Raw genomic sequence first — 18,028 nt, 5'->3', positions numbered from 1 at the left:
AAAATTAGCTGGAGGCCGGGCGCGGTGGCTCAAGCCTGTAATCCCAGCACTTTGGGAGGCCGAGACGAGCGGATCACGAGGTCAGGAGATCGAGACCATCCTGGCTAACACGGTGAAACCCCGTCTCTACTAAAAATACAAAAACTAGCCGGGCGAGGTGGCGGACGCCTGTAGTCCCAGCCACTCGGGAGGCTGAGGCAGGAGAATGGCGTAAACCCGGGAGGCGGAGCTTGCAGTGAGCTGAGATCCGGCCACTGCACTCCAGTCCGGGCGACAGAGCGAGACTCCGCCTCAAAAAAAAAAAAATTAGCTGGGCATGGTGATGCATGCTTGTGGTCCCAGCTATTTGGGGGGCTGAGGTGGGTGGATCACTTGAGCCCAGGAGTTTTGAGGTTGCAGTGAGCTATGATGGCACCACTGTACTCCAGCCTGGGTGATACAGTGAGACTCTGTCTTATTAAAAAAAAAAAAAAAAAAAAAAGGCCAGGCGCGGTGGCTCACGCCTGTAATCCCAACACTTTGGGAGGCTGAGGCGGGTGGATTGCCTGAGGTCAGGAGTTCAAGACCATCCTGGCCAACATGGTGAAACACCATCTCTGTTAAAAATACAAAAATTAGCCAGGTGTGGTGGCGGGTGCCTGTAATTCCAGCTACTTGAGAGGCTGAGGCAGGTGAATCGCTTGAACCCCAGGAGGTGGAGGTTGCAGAGAGCTGAGATCATCCACTGCACTCCAGCTCTGAGCGACAGAGCAAGACCTTGTCTCAAAAAAAAAAAAAAAAAAGGTAATAAGAAGAAGAAAAAAGAAAAAGGGTCAGCTGTGCAAAGATCCGGAGGCAGGGAGAAAATTCCAAGCAGAGGGCTGGCAGATGCAAGGCCCATAAGATGAAAACAAGCTTGCATGACACATGACAGCCGGATAGAAAGGCCAGATGGGGAGTAATAGGTGGGTAAAGAGCAGGAATGGGGTAGGCAGGGCCAGATCAAGTAGGTGGGAATAATGAATGGATTTTACGGAGGCAGGATGGAAGCCTGGAGACCAGTTGTTGCAATCCAGATGAAAGATGGTGGTGGCTTGGCTAAGGGTAGGGAAGTGAGGCTTAGGAATGATAGCTGGGGAGAGGAAGGAGGGGAACAAGGTTCTTGCTTAGAGGCATGATGAGTCCAACTGTGGAGACTGACTGGCTCCAGAACTAGGCTGTGTGGCATCCAGATCTCATCCATGGCAGGTCCTAGAGTTGTGCTGGTCTCTCCCATCCAGCTGAGGCTCTTCTTTCTTTCTCAGGTATGGCTCCCATGGTGCATTTTACCGCTATAAGAACAGCATGGGGAAGAGCCTCCCACTCTTTTATATCTACGACTCATACCTGACGTCCCCTGAGGCCTGGGCCCACCTCCTGACACCAAACGGGCCCCATTCGATCCGCAACACGCCCTATGATGGGGTCTTCATAGCGCTGCTGGTGGAGGAGGGTCACACCCACGACATCCTGGCCGCCGGATTTGACGGCATGTACACCTACTTTGCCTCCAATGGTTTCTCCTTTGGTTCTTCCCATCAGAACTGGAAAGCTGTGAAGAACTTTTGTGACGCCAACAACCTCATGTTCATCCCCAGTGTGGGGCCTGGCTACATAGACACCAGCATTCGGCCCTGGAACAACCACAATACACGCAACAGGGTCAATGGCAAGTACTATGAGACGGCCCTGCAGGCGGCCCTGACGGTGAGGCCCGAGATCGTCTCCATCACCTCCTTCAATGAGTGGCACGAGGGCACCCAGATTGAGAAGGCCATTCCCAAGAAGACACCCACCCGCCTGTATTTGGACTACCTGCCTCACCAGCCCAGCCTGTACCTGGAGCTGACCCGCCGCTGGGCAGAGCACTTCATCAAAGAGAAGGAGCAGTGGCTCATGTGAGGGGCCTGTAAACAGGGACGTGAGGTGCTGATGTCCTTGCCTTGCTGGAAGATGTCACCACGTGGGGTTCAGCTGAGGTTGTAGGCACTCACTCATTCCCAGGTCAGAGGTCAGCAGCTAGGTGCTTCTGGGTGGGCTGTCAGGCCTGGGCCTGTGCAGCATAGAGACCATTCCTCAGGCGAGTGGTGCTGGGGTGCTCTGCGGTGATGGGAATGGCAGAGGCTGGCAGGTGACTGAACTTAGCCCAGGGCAGCTTCACATCCTGGGAACAGTTTCATGTAACCCCTTCTAATTTTGAACTCTGCAGCAGGCCGGTGCTGTGTAGTGGCCACCCACTCACCACCCTTGGAAGGGTGTCAGGGTCTGGGCTCGCATGCGCCCTGCTCCCTTCTGCCAGTCTGTGTCCTCTCCTCAGGCCTCCTTCTCACATCATCTGTCTTCTCTAAGTTAGGGAACCATATTTGAGACTTTCAAAAAGGGAACTTCTAGGTTTAAGCTCCTCCCAGTAGATTCCTGAACCCAATTATCAGGAAATCATCCTGAGCGCTCACAGGTTCATGTAACACTCACTCATCAAGCACCTTCCTATGTGCTAGGTGCTGGGGAAAACTTGACTAAGGAAGAGTTCCTGTCCTGAAGCTTCCAGAACCCAGCTTTCCTTATCTGGTGTGGCCTTGTAGCTAGTGCCTGGGCACAGTTGTTTTTCTTTTTGCAGTTTTACCTAGTGCTGGGAATTCAGTTCTTTCTCCTCTAAAAAAATACCTCTGTGCTCCAGAGCCTCATTTTTCCCAGATGCATATTTAGCTCCAGGGAGAGGACTAGGAGGAAACGCCCCTCCCTTTAGCTGCCTGAACTGACTGAGGCCCACTCACTAGAGCCATGTTCAGTGCTACTGTGATTTGTAGTAATTAAATATGAACTGGTATTCTCAAGTAAGCATTCCTTTTGCTCTCTTTAAGACCTCACAAATTCTGACCTTAGATTCTGTGACAAACTGACATATGAGTTGGGCTGGCTATGGCTTTACCACAAGTAGGTTTGCTTAAGAAATTACTAACAAGGCCGGGTGCGGTGGCTCACACCTGTAATCCCAGCACTTTGGGAGGCCGAGGCGGGTGGATCACCTGAGGTCAGGAGTTCGAGACCAGCCTGGCCAACATGGTGAAACCCCCGTCCCTACTAAAAACACCAAAATTAGCTGGGCGTGGTGCTGGGTGCCTGTAATTCCAGCTACTTGGGAGACTGAGGTAGGAGAATTGCTTGAACCTGGGAGGCGGAGGGTGCAGTGAGCCAATGTGGCACCACTGGACTCCAGCCTAGGCAAGAGCAAGACTGTCTCAAAAAAAAAAAAACAAAAAAAGGAAAACAAATTACTAAACAAGATTTCTAGAGGGAATTAACAAACCAGTGCTTATTTACAAATAAACGAATATGCTAATTGCAGGCACCCTGATTAAAGTAGGCCCCTCCCTGTTAACACCTCACAAGATTCTTAGGATATACTTGAAAACAGGTGCATTGGAAACCACTGTACTGAGAAGTTATGGGCTCAAGACTGAATCGGAAGCAAGGCGTGGTCGCTCAGGCCTGTAATCCCAGCACTCTGGGAGGCTGAGGTGGAAGGATCAGTTGAGTCCAGGAGTTCGAGACCAGCCTGGGCAACCCAGTGAGACGTGTCTTTAAAAAAATTAACAATGGGCCGAGTGCCTTGGCTCACACCTGTAATCCTAGCACTTTGGGAGGCCAAGGCAGGTGGATCACTTGAGGCCAAGAGTTCAAGAACAGCCTGACCAACATGGCAAAACTCCATCTCTACTAAAAATACCAAAAAAATTAGTAGGGTATGGTGGTACACACCTGTAGTCCCAGCTACTCAGGAGGCTGAGGTGTGAGAATCACTTGAACGTGGGAGGCAGAGGTTGCAGCAAGCCAAGATTGTGCCACTGCACTCCAGCCTGGGCAACAGGGATTCTGTCTCAAAAAAAAAAAAAAAAGACTGAATCGGAATTTTGAGAACTAGGGTGCAAGAGGGAAGGGGAGGAAGGAGGAAACAGACCCCAGTGGTCACCTCAAGGACACCTAGCCCCAGTTAGGTAACTGATATTAAACTCCATGGGAGAGATGAGCAGGCCTCGCCACCTGGTTGGGGCTTAGCTGGGGAAACCAAGGCAGGCAGGCACAGCTGAAAGGGTTGGATGTTGACAAATAGTAATTTGCAGAGGGTAGCAACACAGGCTTCATTTCACACATGCACAATTTGAAAAATACTAAACATAGCAAGGCCAGGAGGCAGGGGCAGCCATTCTCATACATTGCTAATGGCAGTGTAACTTGACTCAGTTCTTTTGAAGGCTAATCCATATTAAGAGCCATAAATACTTCATACACTTTGGCCTAATCTCCTACCCTAAGGAAATAATTCAAAAGAAGAATAAACCATTTACAAATATGTTTAATAGCAGCATTTCTTTAAAGAAAAACAAAGTTCAAATGCCCAACAGTAATTATGTTTAACACTTGGTACACATATAAATAGACAAAAGGCTGCAGAGAACACTGGATTTAAATAAGGCTATTATGGGTATAATTAACTATAATTTACGAATAAATAAGGAAAAAGTCCCTGGCTGAAAAGGATAGTGGAGGTTTACTTTCCAGTATTCTTCAATTTGCACTGAACCCCTTGCCAACTGAGCAGACATCCCACTATTACACCAAAAAGACTGCTCTCCCTGCCAGCAATCACAATACATGACGCCACTAGGCCCAGTGGCTCAGAGGGAAGAGTGGTCTGCGGCCACTTCAATCTTTATCCAAACCTGGTTCTAGCTTCAGGAGCCCAACCCATGCCTTTGGTCACCTGAGACTTTTTATTTATTAATTTTTACGAGACGGAGTATTGCTATGTTGCCCAGGCTGATTCTGAACTCCTGGGCTCAAGCAGTTCTCCTGCCTGGGCCTCCCAGAATGTTGGGATTACAGGCATGAGCCACCACATGCAGCCACCTGAGACTTCTTAAACAGCACCAGCACTTCTAGCTGGTTTGAACCTTAAATGCCACCACCCACCAGAGAGAAGGCTCTCACTAGATTCTAAATATGTTATTTAAATTACTTTTCAACTGAAAAACCAGACAGACAGAAGAAACTTATTAGAATAAGGCCACCTAGGCCGGGCGCGGTGGCTCAAGCCTGTAATCCCAGCACTTTGGGAGGCCAAGGCAGGCGGATCACGAGGTCAGGAGATCGAGACTATCCTGGCTAACACGGCGAAACCCCGTCTCTACTAAAAAATACAAAAAAAAAACTAGCTGGGCGAGGTGGCGGGAACCTGTAGTCCCAGCTACTCGGGAGGCTGAGGCAGGAGAATGATGTAAACCCGGGAGGCGGAGCTTGCAGTGAGCTGAGATCCGGCCACTGCACTCCAGCCTGGGTAACAGAGCGAGACTCCTCCTCAAAAAAAAAAAAAAAAACAAAAACAAAAAAAAAGAATAAGGCCACCTAGGAATGTTCTTAACTTTTCCATTCAGCTTTTGATGATATATGAAACTACAAATCAATACATCCTGTCCCGAGCTGTAAACCAGCAGCTCCCAGGGCTTGGTCTACAGTGCTCAGAAAGACACATTGCCTTAACAGTCAGACTAGTGCCCTAGCTCCAGTGGCCTCTGCAAATGAGGCCTTGCCAGTCGTCAGTGGACAGACACATAGTATCCAGCACCAGGCCTTGGGCCTTCCTGCTTCCCAGAGTTTCACAGGTAGGACGCATGTGAGGGAAGTAGGCCATACTTCTGTTGGAGGATGGCTGTAGTACTTTCCAGGGCACTGAGGAAGAAACAGGACAGTTACCAGTCTGACTTCTCAAAGTCCCAAGCCCACCAGAAGCTGGTGAGCAGGAACATCGAATCCGTGATGAAACCTTTGGAATCCTAAGAAAGCCAGCAAACTTAATCCCACTCCAACTACCACTTCTCCAAACCTGGCCCGCACTCCCTCAGGGCAAGATAGGAGACACCATCTTTATCTTGTCAAAGCTTTTTTGCATCTCTCCAACCTCCCTCAAATTATTTCCCCACGCCACAGGAATGAGACTTACCAGCCTGGACGAATGATGCCAAACTTTCCAGGCACAGACAAATCAACCACAGTTGAGCCGAGGCGACACTCGGGGCTCTGGCCACCCCCAATTTGTCCCCCATCAATGACCAAGGACAACTGAGGCCAGAGATCCTGGAACTCCTGAGAAGAGGGAGAAGGAGGGGCATGGACACTATCCCTGGTGTATGCAATAATGTCAAACTGCACACAGTCATCAAAGGCCATATAGTCTTAAAACAGAAGGCACCTTCCTCCAAGCAGAGAAAGGAGCTTCATTTAGTTAAGGTCAACTGCGCCAAGGACACTGCATTCTATGAGGTTTGGAGCCCTCCTGGGTTAGCACCCCAAGTAACACCTATCTAGGGCTTAAAGAAATCTTGCTATGGCAAAAGGAAATTTCATACATTGCTTCAGTTAGGAAATGTAAGTACAACAAATGGAGTTCTGGGCACAGATAGAGGCTCTAACTCTGGACTTTCCATCGTTACCTCTGTGTGACTGCACGCAAGTTACTCTATCCAGGCCTACAAGACAAGTGGGCTGGACTAGATAATCCTGTGTCTTCATTTGTTCTAATCTATGTAGCCAAGACAGGATTAGGATGACCTTTTCTTTGCCCTGGCTTGGGGCAGAGATAGGAGAACAGGGTCAAGAGTCAAAAACCAGGTAAAAAGGCTGGGCACGGTGGCTCACACCTGTAATCCCAGCATTTTGAGAGGCTGGATCTCTTGAGGCCAGGAGTTTAGACCAGCCTGACCAATACGATGAAACCCCGTCTCTACTAAAAATACAAAAATTAGCCGGGTGTGGTGGCATGCGCCTGTAATCCCAGCTACTCACTCAGGAGGCTGAGGCAGAACTGTTTGAATCTGGGAGGTGAGGGTTGCAGTGAGCCGAGATGGTGCCATTGTATGCCAGCCTGGGCAACAGAGTGAGACTCTGTCTCAAACAAAACAAAACAAAAAAACTAGGTAAAAATCTGGTCACTTAATGACTGTGTGACCTGGAACAAGTGATTCCAGCTCCTTCTAGCTCTATAACTATGCTCCTGGATCTCACTGCAACTCTGATCAGAGTATGAAGAATAGAACATGGTAGATTCTGCAAGCCACCAGCACTCAGTCTTTGGGCTATGAGAAGGATACTCCCCTAGAACAGTGGACTGAATTGTTAACTGAGCAAGAGCTTCCCTAACCCTTCCAATGAAGACACTGCAATAACAGTTAGGCCTGGGAATTTGGGACAGGAAATCATAAATACCAGTTACTGTGTTGGATAGATCAAATGATTGCTGCCAAGGTAAAAACCTCCCCTCTCTGTGCCACATCCCGATTCTTGCTCCTGGGGTACAGCCACCAGGACCAAGTCAAACCTGCACTCTGAGAAGGGAAAGGGATGCTGAACTCTCACTTTCCAAGAACCCTGAGCCCCACTCTAGGTCTGGGCATGGAAAACTCCATCAAATGGAGTTCTGGGCAGAGATATGAGCTCCAACTCTGGACTTTCCAACGTATCTCTGTGTGACTGCACGCAAGTTACTCTATCCAGGCATATTAGCTGGATGTAATAAGCCCAAGGAAGCCCAAGGCCTGATGCTGGATACTATGTGTGATACTATGTGTCTGGCCCAGAGTCTGGGGACACAATGTAGCTTATAAATACATTTTACATCTTGGTAATAAGAAAAAGAACTGAAATTTCTACGTGTCCTCCTTTGTTCTAATCTATGTAGCCAAGAAAGGATTAGGATGATCCTTTCTTTGATCTGGTTTGTGGCAGAGATAAGAGAACAGGGGCAAGAGTCAAAAATTGGGTAAAAATCTGAGTCAGTCACTTAATGGCTATGTGACCTGGAAAAAGTGATTTAACATTTTGGAAGCTAAACTTTATCCTTTTTTTTTTTTTTTTTTTTTTTAAGAGACAGAGTCTTTCTCTAGAGCCCTGGCTGGAGTATAGTGGCACAATCTCAGTTCACTGTAACCTCCACCTCCCAGGTTCAAGTGATTCTCCTGCTCAGCCTCCCGAGTAGCTGGACTACAGGCATGTGCCACCATGTCTGGCTAATTTTTGTATTTTTTATTAGAGATGGACTTTTGTCATGTTGCCCAGGCTGGTCTCGAACTCCTGACCTCAGGTGATCTGCCTGCCTGGGCCTCCCAAAGTTCTGGGGTCACAGGCATAAGCCACTGCCCTTGGCCGCCTTCATCATTCTTTACAGCACTGTTGTGAAGATTTACAGCCTAACTGTATTCTCCAAAAACTGTTATCTCCAGAAAAACAGGAAGACACTGTTCTTATCATAATCTTTCCTATTATTATAAAGACGGTAAGAAGGCCGGGCACGGTGGCTCAAGCCTGTAATCCCAGCACTTTGGGAGGCCGAGACGGGCAGATCACGAGGTCAGGAGATCGAGACCATCCTGGCTAACATGGTGAAACCCCGTCTCTACTAAAAATACAAAAAACTAGCCGGGTGAGGTGGCGGGCACCTGTAGTCCCAGCTACTCCAGAGGCTGACGCAGGAGAATGGCGTGAACCCGGGAGGCAGAGCTTGCAGTGAGCTGAGATCCGGCCACTGCACTCCAGCCTGGGCGACAGAGCAAGACTCCGTCTCAAAAAAAAAAAAAAAAAGACAGTAAGAAAAACACACCAATTCTCCCCCTGGCTTTTCACACTTTGAGATAATATCAAATTCCTTTAATTTATACTGCCCCCCACCACCTCCCTACCAGTTGGGAAACCTTCCCACTGTTGGCCTAAGGACTCTCACTCCTGGCAATCCCAGTGCACTATCAATGCCACTGATTCACAGGAAACAGTGTTTGGGCTGGTGCCATTTCCAGGGAAAGGACTGGGTAAACTCACCTCGACATTCAGAGAACTGGCCTGGGAGCTGAGGTTGGCGCTAGTGAGAGCAAGCGGACCCTCAAACATCTGAGCCAAGTCTTGCATAAAGGCATGATCAGGAATCCGAATGCCTACAAGCTATAAGGCAAGGGGAAGGGGATCATGAGAAAGGTTGGAAGGGGTAGAGGGTAAGTCTGACCTGGATCCTAGTGAAAGCCAAGTGGCCTGGAGTCTGGAGACACAAGAGAAAACTTGACTCACAGGCGTAAAAGGGTTTAGGTCCTTGTTGAGCTCCTCTGAGCGTTCCATCACCAGGGTCACTGGTCCTGGCAGTAGGTCTTTCAGGAGCTCCTCGGGTACTCTCACACGGCAGTATCTGGGAAACACAGGAGCATAAATCCATTCAAAATGAAGGACCACTGGTAGTCCTTTCCTAGACTCTAGGCACACGTAGGAAAGGAATCCTTCAAGTTTACAATGGGAGCCGCCTGTCTCCCTGCTTCACTTCCCTAAGAGCTTGAGCACAAAGCAGGGCTCCAGAGGGGCACCCCTGGCTTGGCGCCTATGTGCCTCTGGTCTGAGGTACTACAACAGCAGCACCGCTGTGATACCGTGATAGTGGGATCAAGCTCCACGTTTTATTTTCTTCAAGGCATTCGCTATTAAATTAAGCTACTGTGTTTCTTTCCTTTTTTCCTGGGGGCCTCCCCGATTAGTACAAATGCGGCAAGGGAACAGGGCCCCTGCCTTTCTCGTGTGTTGCTGCCTCTCAGGAGCATGTAGTTCAGGGCCTGGGGCACGTTAAGTCCTCGGTACACACTTCCAGTTCCGGATTCCTTGGTGAGCCTGGACAAGCCCCTCCCGCTCTCTGCGCCTCAGTCTCCCAAGCCTGTCACCGGAAACCCCTCCCGCGGTGACGCCCCCAGCGGGGCCGGGTCGGGGCGGCCTCACCTGTAGACGTCGGCCACGCGGCCGAGGCATACGGCCAGAGGCTTGGCCTCGCTGCGGCCCTTGAGGCGGTACACAGCGCGCAGAGCCGCCGAGCAGCTCGCCGCGCAGGCCAGACCGTATAGCGTATCGGTGGGGACGGCCACCACGGCGCCGGCGCGCAGCTCGGCCACGGCGGCCCGCAGCGCCTCGGTCCAGCCGGCGCGCTCCGGGCTCGCGGCCTGCACGGCCCCGCTCCCCGGGAGCCGCAACAGCCGGGCCCCGGGGGCCGCCGGAGCGGGGCTCGGCGGGCGGAAGAGGCGGCCGCTCCGGGAGCCAGCGGACACCTCGCTCAACCCCACGCTGGCAGCCACCGCGGCCCTCATCCCCCTGCACCGACGCGCCGGAGACATCCGCCCAGGCCCGCTTCCGGGAGGAAGTGACGCTCCCAGCCAGCTTCCGGTCCGGGAGACTCGGCCCCACCTCTGCGCCGGGCAGCTTAAAGGGACCACGACCCCCAAGAGGATTGAAGGAGACCGGTGGGGACGGGGCGGGGCCCAGCCTTGCGGAGCCGTAACACAGCGCTGGGGAGGGGGGCGGCCGAAAGGGGGGCGGTGGTCGGGCCGCGCAAGCGGAGATGGAATGGGGCCCGGGCTCAGACTGGTCACGGGGGTGAGAGGGGGCCCGTCGGGGCGGGGGGAAGGGGCTCGGCCCCGCGCAAGCGCCGGCCCTGACCGTCTGTCTCTTGCTCGGGCAGGGAGGCTGCCGGCGTGGACCGCGGGAAGGCGGGGCTGGGGCTCGGCGGGAGGCCACCCCCGCAGGCGCCCCGGGAGGAGCGCGCCCAGCAGCTGCTGGACGCGGTGGAGCAGCGGCAGCGGCAGCTCCTGGACACCATCGCAGCCTGCGAGGAGATGTTACGGCAGCTGGGCCGCCGGCGCCCGGAGCCGGCTGGTGGCGGGGTTAGTGCCCACCCTGGGCTGGGCCGGGGTGGGATGGGGTCTGCCCACTGGCTAGGCTGGCCAAGTCTTAGTTTACCCTGGAGTGGGGAAGTATCTCTCCACCGCTTTATCCTTAACCTCCGTTGATCTGGTGAGAGGTTTCGAAAAAGTTAATACTATCCAAATGTCAAATGGCCATATCCTTGTGGGGCCTAATCCAAGGCCTTTCCTCCCAGCCTCACTTTTTTCCTTTCTGTTCCAACTAGAACGTCTCAGCCAAACCCGGAGCGCCCCCGCAGCCGGCTGTCTCCACCAGAGGCGGCTTTCCAAAGGATGCTGGCGATGGAGCTGCGGAGCCCTGACCATCCCCGAGCCGGATGCCCTGACTTCTCTCCCTCCCCAGGGCTGGTGGCTGGACTCTGAACAACTCCCTTCAGTAAAGGGGCCAGTCTTCAACTGGCAGTGGCTGGTACTTGGCTGGCTCTCAGCCTGGAATGGCAGCTCTGCTAGCAGCTGGGTTCACTCCCACTTCATCCTGGCTGAAAGCAGTGCTGTGCTTTGAAATGTAGCCAATGAATACCCAGTCTGATTACCCAGATTTGGGCAGACCAGCAGTGCTCGCCAGAGTGGTCTGGCCTGCTATGGGGGATCCAGGTGATGTTACATGTCCATTTCATGCTTTGGGGGCTTTTAGCCCCACAAAACACCTTCAGCAGAGCCTTGATTAAAAGGAAACCTGCAGACTCTCCTGGTGACCGACGTTTCCTTTCTGTCCCCTCTCCAAGACTGATGGCTGGGAAGGGGGGAATGGTGGAAAAATGTCAACTATAGGCAGGGTTGGGAAGAAATGCCACAGATACTACCAGATTTAAATAAGCATTTAATTAGGATTTCATTAGTATTTAATATTGCTTTTTCAATTCCAAAAAGTTAAATTTTCACTTCTTAGCAGATATTTTAAAGTACAATATTAAGTTTATACAAAATGAGCAATTAAGCAAACACCATTATTTCACATTCTTCAAAAATACAAATTCGTATTTATTCTTTTTTGGGTTTGGAGGTTTCTTCCTTTGGAAGTACTGAACCTGTAACGTTTTCATATCGCTCAGTGGAAGTCCGTTGTTCCCATGTTTCACACTTACTTTTACATAATCCAAATAAAACTATTTGGGACTTTAAGTTGTCACCAAGACCCCGGCCAATGATTAGTGTATGTCAAAAAAAAGAGGGCTCTTGGGGGCTCTTGCCTTTCCCGGCTAGAAGATCTGAGCCAGAGATTCAGCAACAATCTGTTTCCAGCCACCTTCCCCAAACGGACTAGGAAGAGTTCACAGGAAAAGGGAACAGACACTTTGAACTCTGACCCCCACCCTCACATTCTCCAAAACACAACTACGGATGTAGACTGTTGAGTCAAACAGCCCTTGGGAGGCCTGAGAACACAGCAGGAAAAGGGCAAGAGAAGCCTCTGACTTGGCACACTACGAGGATAACAAGGATATTGCAAAAAACACCCCTGGGTTTTGGTGCAAAAAGGTTTTATGAAAAATCTTCCCATAAGAAAAAGTAGAAACTGCATTGAGCTGAGAAAGGGACACTACGTTATCGCCCAATTTTGGCCCAACAGGCACACCACCAAAAGGGCAGCGTGTGGTTCTGAACCTCAATTCCAGTAGAAAAGCTTGTACTATGTACACATTGACATAAAGATCCAGTTTAATTTGCATTTTTCAGTGCAGACTGAGAAGCCCTCTCTTGAACAGGAGTAACAGTGAGAAATGCCCAGTGGTCGTTGGCTTCCCCTAAGGGCATCAGAAGAAATACAGGACCCCTTCCCTCTCTGCCTAAAAAAACATGCAAGAGGAAACAGGCTAATATGGCTAACCAATCAGAAATATGCTCCAGTTTTGTTGCCTCCACCCCGAAATATTAAGGAACAGATAATTTCTGATCTATGTCCCAGCAGAACCATTTGCATATTAGATCTATGAAAATCTTTCTGCTTTGGCTGAATTATATTTTAAAACTTGTCTATTCTATAGCCTGAGAATTGAAGATAAAATGGGGGAGGTGGAGTAAAGGGTGGCTGAAGTATATTTTAAAACTCGTATAGTCTATAGCCTGAGAATTGAAGATAAAATCGGGGAGTTGGAGTAAAGGAAGAAAGTTGATAATGATTCATGGGATTTAATGTTTGTTTATAGGATTTAATGAAGGCTGGAGGCCTTTTTGCTTAAGGAACCAACACAGGTAGTATGGGGACCAGTATGGAAATGGCTCATGTTGCCCCCTGCCACCCATGCCTCCCCAAACATATTTCTGATTGGTGGTGTAAGACAACTATAAACTTGAGAAATACTGTTGCAGTTCCACAAATCAATGGTTTCAATGACTCTGGAAAAGTCTTTAAGGACAATGGATGTGATTACAAATATAAAAGTCTAGAAGGTGCCAGGTTTCTACCTAGGAACAATCTGTTCCTTCCTTTCAGGCATCATTTTGTAATGGTGAAGAGGGAAAAGATGGCGAGAGACCAAGAAGTGATGAAAAAGGGCCTCAACAGTCAGCAGAAAACAGGACCCACAGCAGTTCTTCAGAGAGCCTGAGGGGGCGCCCTGGGGCACACAGGGAAGGCTTGCATAGATTGAGCGGTTGCTGAGAATGCATAATAGTGTTTCCCTATGGACAGCCTCATAGTACAGGGCTGATTGAGCGGAAAAACGCGGCCAGGCCAGGGCCACATGGGACAACGACCATCAAGCTACACATATTGCACCAAGGTAAGTGCTTTTCTTTTCACACCTCAATTTAACTTTTTATTCTGAGCAAAAAATAAACTTTGTGGAAAGTATATATATGTATATATACACACAAAAGAAATTGCAGCAATCGGGTTAAAGATAAAATAACCTAAAGTGCTTTTTTATTTTATTATTTCTTTAATATACCAATATGAGGTTCTGCAAACTTGTCCCTCTGGACACATTCAGCATTATACAAAGTCTCTCAGGAAAACCCACCCACCCTCCAATATCCCCATCAGTCCACAGCCTTGACCCTGAAAATAAAACTCTCTGATCTACCACCTATCCCAGAGGTGAAGAAGAGAAGCCCCTTGCCTTTTACTCAGAGAGATCTTCACATCTTAAGGCCCTTCCTGGGCTTTGTACCATGATCTCCTTCTAAACGGAGGTGGAATTCAATAAATGACACCACTTCTGTCACCACACTAGTGGTGCTCCCATGAGACTGGCCAGACCCTGCCAGGAAAGACTGGGCCACTTTCCCTCAATGCCCAACCTACCTGCCTGGGAAGGGCCAAGTTCACTAAGGCAGTTTGGTAGTGCCAGTCAGTTTCCTTACCACCTTCTAAGTCCATGAACCCCAATCCCTGGTGCTAAGCACCCTTTGAAGCGGTTGTCTAATTGGAGATGTTAGTAGGAACTAGAAGAAAATGTACAGGGTGAAAATGGTTAAGTTTACTATGGGAGAGGAAAAAGGCTTGATTTTTACCTGCTAGAATTCTACAAATCCTCCCTAATCTCACCCTAGGTTCATTTCCCAGGTTTGGGAAACCACACTCACTATGAAGGTTCTTTCTGGCTCCAGCTTAGCTAGGGGCCCTCTCTCCTCCAAGGTCCTTGGCACTAGAGACCAGGCTTACAGAAGGGCAGGTAGGAAAAAAGAACTGGAAAAGGAGGGAAAGGAAGACTGCCTACCCTGGGAAATAAACCTGATCTTCACAACCATTCACTGGCATTTTAAGCACATTCCTGATTTTTCAAAAGCTGATTGGATCTGATAGTCTTTCTTGTAATCTAAAGTCACCCTCAAAAGGCAGATACTTCAGCTTCTTCAGCTGGAAAAATCTGTCAGCCTAAACACTGTTTAAGATGCTGCTTCATCACCCCTGATCTTTGAGAGTGAAAAGGCCACTGACCTAGGTAGAGCCCCAACATGAGCACAGCCCTGGCTAGCCAGGAAGAGTTGATATTTAAACCGTGGGTGCTTCAAATGTCCTTCCCTGGGCTCCTATTTCCCACCTCCGCTCCCAGGGAACCCAAATCCCAGGTGACCACAGGATGGGCATATGGGAAGGTCATTACTGCCCTCTGATACTAGCTTACTTTGGGGTCCCATCACTACTCTCTCAGAAGTTGTAAACACCAAGGGCCCTACCTCAAAGCTTCCTGTGGGTGCGAGGCCCAGAGAGATCCAAGGATAACTCATGCTCAGCAGCTGGTTTTCCAGGAGGACTAACCCACTGTGTTAACAGGAAATTCCTCCTGCCTTATCAACTTCTGCTGAGGTCAATGGTCATCAAAAGCCACAATCCTTTTGAAGAAGGGAGTGCAGAAGGTCAAAAAGAAGTCAATTCCCTAGACCAGGCACGGTGGCTCCAACCTGTAATCCCAGCACTTTGGGAGGCCGAGGCGGGCAGATCACCTGAGGTTGGGAGTTCGAGACCAGCCTGACCAACATGGAGAAACCCTGTCTCTACTAAAAATACAAAATTAGTCAGGCGTGGTGGTGCACGCCTGTAATCCCAGCTACTCGGGAGGCTGAGGCAGAATTGCTTGAACCTGGGAAGTGGAGGTTGCGGTGAGCCAAGATCGCGCCACTGCACTCCAGCCTGGGCAACAAAAGCAAAACTCCATCTCAAAAAAAAAAAAAAAAAAAAAAAAGAAGTCAATTCTTCTGGCTGGAGTCCTGGAATGAGAAATTGGCTGCTTGTAGGTAAGACCATTTCTCCTCATGGCAGTAACAACATTCACCACCACTGCCTTCTTTGTCTGTCCCTGAACATCCTTGCTAAAGGCAGGGAGGGCCTCTGGCTCCAAGGTAAATTATCTGCCCTCAATAATGTCTTGGCTGGCCCTGAGCAATGGCTCAGAGAACAGGAGAGTGACCAATGCAGATCCCTTTACATTAGGGAATGAAAATGCAAGGCAAAATTATGGCTGCTTCCTGCCTGACACTGTCAGTTTGGAAGAGCAGCCTTGTTTGTGGAACACCACTCTTTGCTCAGGGCAGGGAAATGGCCCTTGGGAGGCAGAGGCCTATTCTGCACCTTGGGCCATGCCTGGCCTCTGAGCTTGGTGAGTTTGGTCAGCACTCATGACTATGTTAATATAGCCTGTTGAGAGAAACCTTCATGCTAGTGTGGACTGTATCTTTTATTTTAAGAGGCAATGACTTGGAGCCAAAGGCAGACAGATGGATATAATTCTATACACACACACACACAATTTTTTCCTATAACACAACTTAGTGAAACATTCCAAATGAGATAACTTATTGCAACATTTCAGGCTTTTTGGTGGAAAGGGAATTTTTTTGTTTTGCTATACCCTGAGTAGAAGATCATCGTTTTGTGATTTTTCTTTCTTTTTTTTTTTTTTTTAAATAAATCACATGACTAAGCTGAGCAAGTCACATCCTTGTTTGCACTGTATGAGGCTGTATGCAAAATCCATAGGGGGGCAGAGATGGAGGGGGCAACCCAAAGCCTGGCTGGAACCTGGAACCAGGACACCTGGCCTGCCAATTATATGCCACCTCATACGAATTCCCTTAAATCTGCACCTTCTTCTGATAAGCAAAATGCGGCCCTTCTGCTCTGAGGAAGAAAATATCATTAAAAAGAAGGCAGACCACCAAACGGCAACTGGCCATAAGCCACAAGTTCTCTCTAGGACAAAACAGCGATGTTCCCCAAGGAAAATTCACTGCGATCTGCAAGCCCTGGCAACCAACTGAGAGAAAGAACCAAGAAGGCAAAGACAGTGATCATGTTGCTAGAACCTGCTTTGCACACATCATCGACAGACAGCAGTCAACAAGCTGCCTAGGGCCTCTGCAGAGCCAGATTCAGCCCCACAGCCTGTGAGCCAGGCCTTAAACTGCCTATTTGTGCTGAAGCGGGCTGCAGAACGACCCGTGTTATCCACCCTGAGCACCACCGACACTAAGCACAAATGACAACACCATCTCACCTGAACCCTGTCCAACTCACAGCTGCCTCACTGGCCTTTGCCACTGCCCTCTCTGATGAAGCAAGGGTCTGGCCTTCCAAGCATATGTCAGCCTCAGATTCAAAAGACACACAGGAAGGAGCAACACCCAACACACTGAATTCTCCTGCCCAATCCACAAAGACCCCAGTGCAAGCGATGGGCAGCATCAGATTGATGGAAACCACACCCTTTCATTTAGAATTTTTATGCACACGAGTAACCTTAGTTTCCAAGTTCACATGACAACAAGCAAAAGTGACATACAGTGCAGCCAAACAGTTCACTTATAACTTAGCTTTTTTTGTTGTTTTTTGTTTTTTTCCAAAGATTAGTTCCTTAAAATGGATGCTCCTGGGATGTGAATAAAGAAAATACGTCTGAAAGGTGAGGATTTCAAAAACAGTAGATTTCTTCATCCTTCAAATTTCTGACCCATGATGGCAGGCATTGTACCTCATGCCTCCTGCTCACCCACTTTTTCCCGCAGGTGAGCACACACGGGCCCTTCACTTGGAGAAGCTGCTGGTGAGGCCCATCTCCTCCTCCCCCTGCAGTAGTGCTTCAATGGGAATCAGATTGGACGGGGTGTCCAGGCTCTGGAGGGACAGAAATTCTGACACATCCATGGCACTTAACGTTTCTGTCTGAGGGTCTGAAGGAGTCTCTGCTTGCCGGCTTTGCTCACAGGAGGAGGGTATGGTCGAGGATGACTGGGGAACAGGGGCTGAAGAGAAAGTCTGCGCCGGGAGCTGCAGGCTGGGCCCATCAGGAGCCTGAGGGCTCGGCTCTGGAGGGGGTGGGGAGGAGCAGCCCTTTCTCCTGCTGGTTGCCCGCTCCTTTGCAGAGTCCCGGCATGCACACTGACACTGACATGCCTCTTCTTGTTTGATGATGATCACAGGAACACTGAGGCCAATCTGCGGGACAGAGCTCCCTGCGAGAGAGGCAAGAGAGACTGCTCTTCAAGTAGCTGCAGAGGCAGGAGCATGAGGGACAGGGACACATGGGCTAGGTGAGAGCAGAGTGCCATGGGAACCATGGGAAGGATGGTCACCACACTTTGGGGTTTGTTCTGCTTTAAATTGGACCACATGCCCTCTGAGGTAAAAGAGGGACACTCCCCAGCCCAAGACAAAGTCCCCTTTCCTTAGAAAGTCACACACACAATCTAGATGCACCCTGTATTTCCAGCTTCATTTCCAGTCATTCTCCACTGCACCCTCCATGTGGATGCCTACTTTTTTCCTGACACGTTCTTTACACCCCTGGGCATGTGGG

The 18,028-nt window shown here is 49.7% G+C and overlaps 4 protein-coding genes across 7 annotated transcripts in view; 2 read left to right on the top strand and 2 right to left on the bottom strand.

The window, feature by feature from the left end:
* MANEAL (mannosidase endo-alpha like) overlaps nucleotides 1-2,852 on the top strand; it is a 6,342-nt gene extending 3,490 nt beyond the window's left edge. For 2 of the 3 annotated variants that reach the window (XM_023196505.2, XM_023196507.3), the window contains one exon: nucleotides 1,284-2,852. In XM_023196505.2, coding sequence (XP_023052273.1) covers nucleotides 1,284-1,920 — 637 coding nt within the window. In that variant the 3' untranslated portion in view covers nucleotides 1,921-2,852. The remainder of the gene's footprint in view (nucleotides 1-1,283) is intronic. The other variant, XM_023196506.2, reaches the window with a different exon arrangement.
* Nucleotides 2,853-5,378: 2,526 nt separating this feature from the next.
* YRDC (yrdC N6-threonylcarbamoyltransferase domain containing) lies at nucleotides 5,379-10,316 on the bottom strand. Its single transcript, XM_023196502.3, has 5 exons — nucleotides 9,817-10,316; nucleotides 9,127-9,241; nucleotides 8,884-9,003; nucleotides 6,017-6,159; nucleotides 5,379-5,745 (listed from the first exon to the last, which is right to left on the bottom strand). The coding sequence occupies exons 1-5, from the start codon at nucleotides 10,203-10,205 to the stop codon at nucleotides 5,673-5,675; spliced, it is 840 nt and encodes a 279-aa protein (XP_023052270.1). The 5' UTR covers nucleotides 10,206-10,316; the 3' UTR covers nucleotides 5,379-5,672.
* C1H1orf122 (chromosome 1 C1orf122 homolog) lies at nucleotides 9,790-11,478 on the top strand. Of its 2 annotated transcripts, none has more exons than XM_023196503.3 (3): nucleotides 9,790-10,464; nucleotides 10,550-10,751; nucleotides 10,997-11,478. In XM_023196503.3, the coding sequence occupies exons 1-3, from the start codon at nucleotides 10,430-10,432 to the stop codon at nucleotides 11,090-11,092; spliced, it is 333 nt and encodes a 110-aa protein (XP_023052271.1). In that variant the 5' UTR covers nucleotides 9,790-10,429; the 3' UTR covers nucleotides 11,093-11,478. The 2 variants fall into 2 exon arrangements, with proteins under 2 accessions (XP_023052271.1, XP_023052272.1); XM_023196504.2 differs by having other exon boundaries at nucleotides 9,832-10,331.
* A 112-nt stretch (nucleotides 11,479-11,590) lies between these two features.
* Nucleotides 11,591-18,028, bottom strand: part of MTF1 (metal regulatory transcription factor 1) — a 53,394-nt gene continuing 46,956 nt past the window's right edge. Inside the window, exon 11 of the mRNA XM_023196494.3 lies at nucleotides 11,591-17,684. Within this exon, the coding sequence (XP_023052262.2) occupies nucleotides 17,257-17,684 (428 nt within the window). The 3' untranslated portion in view covers nucleotides 11,591-17,256. The remainder of the gene's footprint in view (nucleotides 17,685-18,028) is intronic.

The sequence above is a fragment of the Piliocolobus tephrosceles genome, chromosome 1 (assembly GCF_002776525.5).
Source record: "Piliocolobus tephrosceles isolate RC106 chromosome 1, ASM277652v3, whole genome shotgun sequence".
Taxonomy (NCBI): domain Eukaryota; kingdom Metazoa; phylum Chordata; class Mammalia; order Primates; family Cercopithecidae; genus Piliocolobus; species Piliocolobus tephrosceles.
The sequence above is the reverse complement of the archived record's forward strand: the minus strand, read 5'-3'. Positions and strand labels throughout refer to the sequence as shown.

Excerpts from the sequence above, each read along its gene's own strand:
- YRDC (XM_023196502.3), bottom strand. The coding sequence starts at position 10,205 with ATGTCTCCGGCGCGTCGGTGCAGGGGGATGAGGGCCGCGGTGGCTGCC. Across the intron at positions 9,242-9,816 it reads CGCGTGGCCGACGTCTACAG|ATACTGCCGTGTGAGAGTAC; the intron begins GTGAGGCCGCCC and ends TGTGTTTCCCAG. Across the intron at positions 6,160-8,883 it reads CCAGTTCTCTGAATGTCGAG|GAGTTCCAGGATCTCTGGCC; the intron begins GTGAGTTTACCC and ends CCCTCTTCTCAG.
- C1H1orf122 (XM_023196503.3), top strand. The coding sequence starts at position 10,430 with ATGGAATGGGGCCCGGGCTCAGACTGGTCACGGGG. Across the intron at positions 10,465-10,549 it reads GGCTCAGACTGGTCACGGGG|GGAGGCTGCCGGCGTGGACC; the intron begins GTGAGAGGGGGC and ends TTGCTCGGGCAG. Across the intron at positions 10,752-10,996 it reads CGGAGCCGGCTGGTGGCGGG|AACGTCTCAGCCAAACCCGG; the intron begins GTTAGTGCCCAC and ends TGTTCCAACTAG.